Source organism: Buceros rhinoceros, unplaced genomic scaffold (assembly GCF_000710305.1).
Source record: "Buceros rhinoceros silvestris isolate BGI_N320 unplaced genomic scaffold, ASM71030v1 scaffold2073, whole genome shotgun sequence".
NCBI classification, from domain to species: domain Eukaryota; kingdom Metazoa; phylum Chordata; class Aves; order Bucerotiformes; family Bucerotidae; genus Buceros; species Buceros rhinoceros.
In genome coordinates this window covers 38,028-45,422 of record NW_010405172.1, presented here as the reverse complement: position 1 = coordinate 45,422, position 7,395 = coordinate 38,028, and the positions used below count along the sequence as shown (strand labels likewise).

Below are 7,395 nucleotides of genomic sequence, written 5' to 3'. Positions count from 1 at the left end.
AATCCATCTCAAGCTCTAACATGCAATTTCACTACAGAGCTTCGGGACAAAACAGAGGATTATGCCCAATTGTTTTGAGGGTTTGGATAACAAAGCATAAAAATCACAGTAAGTAGCCAATTGCACCAATGCGGACCAGAAAAAGACTTCTATCAGTAAAAGTTACAAAAACATCCAAAACCTGAACTGCAATAAATATTGAGTTAATCAACTAACACAAAAAATTGTAGCTTTGGGTCTTTGATATTTTCAAAGCTCTCTGTCTCAGAGGAAACTGGTCCAGCTCATCGATTTTGCCAAAGCAACGCTAAGTTGCGCCAATACAACACACTTTCTTATTTTACCTTTTCTGGCAATAAAATTACGCCATGGAAAGGCATTAGTGCTGCAAGAGTATGGAAATGAGGACAATTAAATTCACCCTATTATGACTGTTAAACAGGCTGTTATGATGGTAACTCGGTATACAAGCGTGCAGAGCTAAACAGCGAGTCCTTTCAAGACAAAAATTTAACAGCTCTTTAGAAATGGTAAGATGTGTTACTTATTCCAGTCATACCTGCTGCAAGCAGGTATGTTATAGAATAGATTTAGCCTTTTAAAATATTAATACTTGCTGATTTTTAGCATTTTAGCTTTCCAAAGTAACAAAAGCAGATATGCGACACATGTGACTAGTTGTGATTAGCTTTTGCTAATATTTAGGGCCAAAAAAACCATCCAGATGTGCTGAGTGGTAAACTCGTAGTTGGTAAAATGCTCTTCGGAGAGTTTTACTCCTTTTGGAGAAGGCTTATCATAAAACTGTTAAACAACCCATAGTCTTCCCCAAAAGATGAGGAAACCTGATAAACCATCACAGCCAGCCCTTCTGCTTCTGAACACACAAAGAACACGTCACAGCTGCTTATTCACCTCCAGGAATAATAACACACTGATGAGCTACGCACAATCCCACCTCATTTGAAAATTAGCACAATTTCCATGTTTTCTTATCTATAGCCCAACACTTGGGATTAAAAAATGTCTAAAGTACAAATTGCTTCTTGCTTTTATCTATCTACTAGTTCTGTACAGATCTGGCTCCAAACATACCTGGCTTAGCCAAGCAGCTGTTAAAGTGCGCGGTGCAGAGTGCCAGCATGCAGCGTAACTGCGGATCTCCAGCACCTCATCCTGCTACATCCCATTCCCGATTGCAGGCTACAGAGACATGTGACTGTCAGCTCAGGGTTTTTCCCACCAAGTGCAACGTGTCTGGCTTCATTGTGAGGATGGAGATGCCCAGGCAGGAAGACGCTGGGAGTCGAAGTACCAGGAATGAAACCAGGACCAGATTGCTCCCAGTGGCAAGTGGACAACCAGACAAATAACCTGGTTAAAGAAGTGAATCAAGCCAACGGATATGAGGGAACAGTAGAAAAACAATAATTGACTGTGACAGTCTACAACAAGCCTCCTTTTTTTATCCTTTCTTATTTTCTGTTTTTCCCCCCACCCCTGTCAAGAGCCTACATTTCAATTCAAGGAGACCTTCAATTCTGCCAGAATTCTGTCTTCACATGCAGCATCTTCTGTCTCACCTGGCACACAGCCCTAATACAGCCATACCCATGGTCGATACATCTTAGAGAAATATATCTGCTCCATGATGTCAGCCTTGCTCAAGTTTTGAGCCTGCTTAAGCCTCAGGTTGAAGCTGAGATGACAGTGAATCACTGACAGAGCCTTGTCTCTGCCGGGGATACCCACGCCTCTATCAGCCTGTCTCCAGCTTGCTCTTTAAACACAGTAAAAGCCTGGGACCCTGACCACAGGACCCCAGCACAAAATGACAATTTCCCTGGTGTCTGCTACGTCCTCCCATTCTCTTTATCTACTTGCATGACCTTTTTTTTTCCCCTGACTTAGAAATACTGCAACACCAAGGCAGAGATGGCATCACATCAAAGAAGCTAAGTTATAAGCGAAGCAGTTTTATTTTCACTTGAGCAGAGATTTTTTTTTTTAAGTGAGACTTCAAAATACCTTAAAAAAGTAACAGCGATGATAATGGGACTGAAAAATTCAATGGCATCTGAATAACAGAATTCAAGCCCAAGTATCAGAGGGTAAGATAACCCACAAAGGAGCAGTTCCCAGGGAACAGACTATAATGACATTCAGGTTGTATGTGTCATCTGGGCTGCGTTTCTGAAGGAGATGTGAATCAGCAGCCCTGTGACAATAAAGAAATGTGGGATTAAGAAACAAGAGAGGAAGGAAAAGGGCCGGCTGATTCTCCCACTGCTTTTTCTTCTTCCTTAAATTTCTGTTGCCTGGAAATGGCTGATGAGAAGACACACTTGCCAACTTTTCACACGTTAAGAAAACTAAAGCCTGAGTGATGGGTAGCTTAACCCATCTTCTAAGCAGTGAATTAAAACATGTTTACTAAGGAGAACTCAAACAGTGAAACCCCTTTAAAAATCTGAGAAGTGACGAGCATTTGACAATTCCCAGGATTAAAAAGCCGCATATATTACAGACAATGTAATCTCCTTACTGTAAGATGAGGAAAAAGAAAATAAAGCCTTTTTGGTGTGCAAGATGGTTTTTGTTTTAAAGTATATACATCCTGTCTGATTGAAGACTTCCTTGCGTTACTGCCCTTTTTTTTCTCCTCCTGACAGCTATGACAGAGAGCTATACCAGCCCTCCAACTCCACATTATGTTATACTTTTCTAACAAACCCATGGCTCCCATCCAGCAGGACCTGTCAATAATAAAACGACAAGCACTGCGCTGTAGAAATGTCTTTTCCTAAGTTTGACCAGCCTTACACTTAGGTGCTACAATGAAAGCAGGCACTTAACAGAAGTGTTAAATATCTCTATCTAGTTCTGAGTAAGACCTCAGCAGCTGCTAAACGACCTAAGCTTTTCCTGAGCCCGCCCTTATTGTCATTCAGGTGGCATGTCACCTTCTGCACACACTAACTATGGCTGACAACTAGTTTCAAATTTAATCTGGTGAAATTTTTTCATTACAAAAAAAAACCCCAACTGATGATTGTGCTCATTTTTCCTTTTTCTCTGTTTAACAACAAAGCATTGGGATCTCTAAAATGAGACAATTCTTGTGGTCACACTTCTTCCAGTTCAAAACAATAAAGCCGAACATATTACGGATGCTGCTAGAAAAAGTGATATTCTCAGCAATGTTTCTTAGGCACTAAATAAACCCAAACACTGCTGCAAGTTGAAGTAGCACTGACAACTGGAGCATCAGCAATACAAAATGGCAGGTGACAGAACACCTCTTCTGAGGAGCAAATCAGAAATTGTGTTGCCCGGTGCTCAACCACCACCGCAGCAATGGGGTTGGGACAGCAAAACAAACTCTGTTTACTACAGGAAAGGAAGTGGGTCTGGAAGAGGGAACATAAAGTACCCAGGTTGCCTGGAGCTCACTTACATCTTCAGAAGAAAAAATCCCATACAGCGGATTTTTACACCGCTACTGCAAATTCTCAGCTGGTGATAACGGTTATGGTTCCACTGAAATCTGCTCCTGATGCTCCCCTTTGGTCTTACTGATGGAAGAGAAAAAACTGAACAATTCTACGTGAAGAAAAGTTGCAATGAATGAGTGGAACCAGACACGAAATTTCGCACTGAACTATTGTAACTGTGAGATGTCTTCAAATTGGGCAAAGCCCCAGCTGGCCAGTTACAAAACTGACATTCCCTCAGTTTTAGAAGAAAATTTAGACTTCTCAGAAATGCCAGAAGGGACTCAGCCAGGATTTTTAAGCCACTTCCACAGCATCTAGTTATTTTGAGTAGTACTAAGAGTTTACCTGTGATTTCCTTCCCATAAGCGGAACTATGAGCCAACAAGGTGATCAAATTGGGGAAAAGAAACACACATGAAATGTCTTGCGACTCCTGCGTTAGAAACATATTGTTTTTTCTAGTCCGAACTGCCTTCCCTGTGAATTTCAAAATATGTAAAATCAGGAAGCACAAAGCAATTAACATCTACGTAAGTAGGTCATTTTCTTCACCGCAGCGTGCTGCTGTTTTCCTACCAACCCCTTTGCAATAGACACATGCATTTCAAAGCGCGTACATTCGGATCTGCAAAGGAGGTGAGTGAGGACAACGCCGTGGAAGCACTCGCTCCAAGATCAAGTAGAGCCTAATTCAGAAAGACAAGCAGGAAACAGTCACATTTTGCACCTTCTATGCGAGCTTCGCAGAGAATTATGACATTTTGGAGAAAATCCTCTTGCCGCCTGTAAGCTGGAGTTTGAATGTGCTGCACGTTGCATATTTCATTACAAAAGCAGAGCCACGTTATTTCATTAGATAAGTGATAAGTTCAATCCTTACCAAGTTTTCTTGGTTCCTGGCTGCTATTTTCTGATCATCTTCTCCCCCATTTTTCATGTATTTGACCTCTTCCACTGGTTTGATCCTATACTCATCTGAGCACCAAGAAAACAAAAGAAAACAAAACAAAAAAAAAAAAAAAAGAAAAAATTTTGAACCACTGTAGTTCAGCAGCTGGGAAAAAAAACAAACTAAAACCAAACCAACTGGCTAGAGAAGACCCTAATTAAGCAAAGCAACTAAAAATCACATGTATATCGTTTCAAAGGCTTAAATGTGACTGATACCATGGACATTTTTCCTGACTGAAGCTTCGGTGCTTCAGTACAGATTTCCAGTTCTGGCTTCCAGAAATTGTTTGGGAGTTCTCTGGGCTAGCAGAGTAGGGTACGTTTGGTATGCCCTCTCCCCCAGATCCCTAGTTTCCTATATAATATGTAATAAGAAAGGTCAGATTACTGGTTATTAGTGCTTGCAGTTCCAAAACTGTCTTTTCTCAGCCACTTTTTGCTCTGTTCATCTTTGTAGCACCTGAATCTATACAAAAAACATCCAATTTTGCACCTACGCTCCACCAAAAGAGAAACTTCACCCCACAAAAGTGGAAAATGTTAATACAAAATGACATGAGACACGGTACGCTGGGAATAAAAGGCAAAACCTGGGCAAATGAACGGAAACCGCACGAACTTTGTTCTATTTCTTTGTGTTTTCAAGTGATTTGTCTCACTTGCTAAGGGAAAAACAAAACACAAATGGATTTTTCTGGATTGTTACAAAAAATAATCAAAATTATTTAGAAGGAAGCTTGTTTTTGGGAAACTGTTAACGAGAGTGCCTAACTTCAAAAAACAATCTTTTTTAAAAAAATACAGCTGGGTTTTGTATTTGGTCTTGTCTGTATCTAGATGGCTTTTACCGTAGAGTTGAAACAAAACTGTGGATTTCTCAAACAGCAGCATCTCAGATGCAGGGTCTCAAAACAGATTGAAGAATTCAAGACAATATTATTAGATCGGTAAACGTGAACAACAACTCTGAATTTTTTTTTTAATGTCGTTTCGCTATTCTAGAGGTGACAATTCATAAAACCAAAAAGGCTGAACACCATAAAGCCCAGGAATTAGAAGTACTTGATTGACTGCAATATCTAACGAACATTTTACTCACTGCTTCCATGATCTCTGTTGTGATTAGCCATAAAACCCACATGCAGAAAAAGCATAAAACTCCCACAGTGGCATGTACGGATTTGAATAGGAAAACAGATGAGGAAGAGAAAATAGCACAAAGGAAGCTTGCACAACCTGCAGCTAGTTCACGTTTGACCTTTGAAGGTCCCTTCCAACCCAAAGCATTCTATGATTAAAAGAGAGAGGCATGTTCAACCCAGCCTTGTAAAAAGCAAGTGAGGTATGGAGGTCCTGATGTTCAGTGGCAAAAATAACCTCTGAAACATGTTTCCTGCTTATTTCAAGAGATTAATGGTGCTTGAACACCCAGTACCCGCCTGGGCAGCAGCCCATCCTACGTGGACTGTATGGTAGGGATGCTTCTTAGAAGATGTCATCCCTTGTAGCAAGTGGACCATGGCACTGATGAACCCATAATTCATAATCAGTATAATCAGATTTAGATATGAAAGTTTGATACAGTTTGATAGGATGAAGGCAAGACAGGAAGGAGGGCTTTGGCTGGAAACTTCATTCTGTGCTGCTTCTCTAACTGTTGTTGGATGTCCGAGCTGGGGACTTGCTGGTACCTGGCTTCCTGATACTCGTCACCACCATCATGACAACACTCTTGTAATTACTGCACCTTACAAATTTGTGTCACTTTCAGTGAGGGAATACAATAGACTATTTCAACTGGAAGGGATCCTCAATGATCATCTAGTCCAACTGCCTGACCACTTCAGCACTGACCAAAGTTAGATAAAGCATGTTGTTGAAGGTATTGTCCAAATGCTTCCTTATCACAGACAGGCTTGGGACATTGATCACCTCTCTAGGAAGCCTGTTTCAATGTTTGACCACCCTCTCAGTAAAGAAGTGCTTCCTCCTGTCCAGTCTGAACCTCCTCTGGTGCAGCTTTGAACCATTCCCAGGTGTCCTAACCCTGGATCCCAGAAAGAAGAGTTCAGCACCTCCCTCTCTACGTCCCCTCCTCGGGAAGCTGCAGAGAGCAATGAGGTTGCCCCTTAGCCTCTTTTTCTCCAAACTAGACAAACCTGAAGTCCTCAGCCACTCTTCACAGGACATGCCTGCCAGCCCCTTCACCAGATCTGTTGCCCTCTCTGGATGCATTCAAGGACCTTCACATCTTTCCTAAGCGGTGAGGCCCAGCACTTCACGCAGTGTTCCAGGTGAGGCCCCACCAACGCTGAATCCAGCAGGACAATCCCCTTTCTTGACCAGCTGGTCATGCTGTGTTTGATGTCCACAGGATGCGGTTTACCCTCTTGGTGCCAGGGCACTGCTGGCTCCTGCTGAGCTGCTGCCAACCAGCACTTTGAGAACCCTTTCTGCAGGGCTGCTCTCCAGCCACTCCTCTCCTCATTTAGACTTTATCCTGATTGTTGATACACATACTGAACATCACAGACCCTAGCATTAAGCCCTGAAGAACACCACTGGCGACTGAACACCAGCCAGATGTCGCTCCACTCACTACAACCTTTTGACCTCTGCCAGTTCTTCACCCAGCACACCATGAACCTGCTCATCCCACTGCTGGACAACTTGTCCAAAAGGATGCAGGCAGGGACAGTCTCAAAAGGCTCTCCAATATCCAGAAAAACTCCATCCACCGCCTCCCCTTCATCCACTGGGCAGGTGACCTTAGCCTAGAAGCAGATCAAATTCGTTAAACAGGACTCTCCTTTGTGAACCCATGTTGTCTGTGCCTGATGACTGAATTATATTTTAAATCGTGCCCAGTATTATCTTCTCCATATTTTTTTCCAGGGACTGAGGTCAGACTCACTGATCTGCAGTTCCCTGGGAATTCCCTCTTGCC

General features: G+C 42.3%; 1 protein-coding gene across 1 annotated transcript in view; it reads right to left on the bottom strand.

Moving 5' to 3' along the window:
- Nucleotides 1-4,114: 4,114 nt before the first annotated feature.
- Nucleotides 4,115-7,395, bottom strand: part of LOC104491225 (uncharacterized protein C1orf21-like) — a gene marked incomplete at its 3' end in the record, with an annotated part of 24,462 nt that continues 21,181 nt past the window's right edge. The window contains exons 2-3 of the mRNA XM_010133611.1: nucleotides 4,378-4,472; nucleotides 4,115-4,183 (exon numbers count right to left, since the gene is read on the bottom strand). Of these exons, the coding sequence (XP_010131913.1) occupies nucleotides 4,115-4,183; nucleotides 4,378-4,472 (164 nt within the window). The remainder of the gene's footprint in view (nucleotides 4,184-4,377; nucleotides 4,473-7,395) is intronic.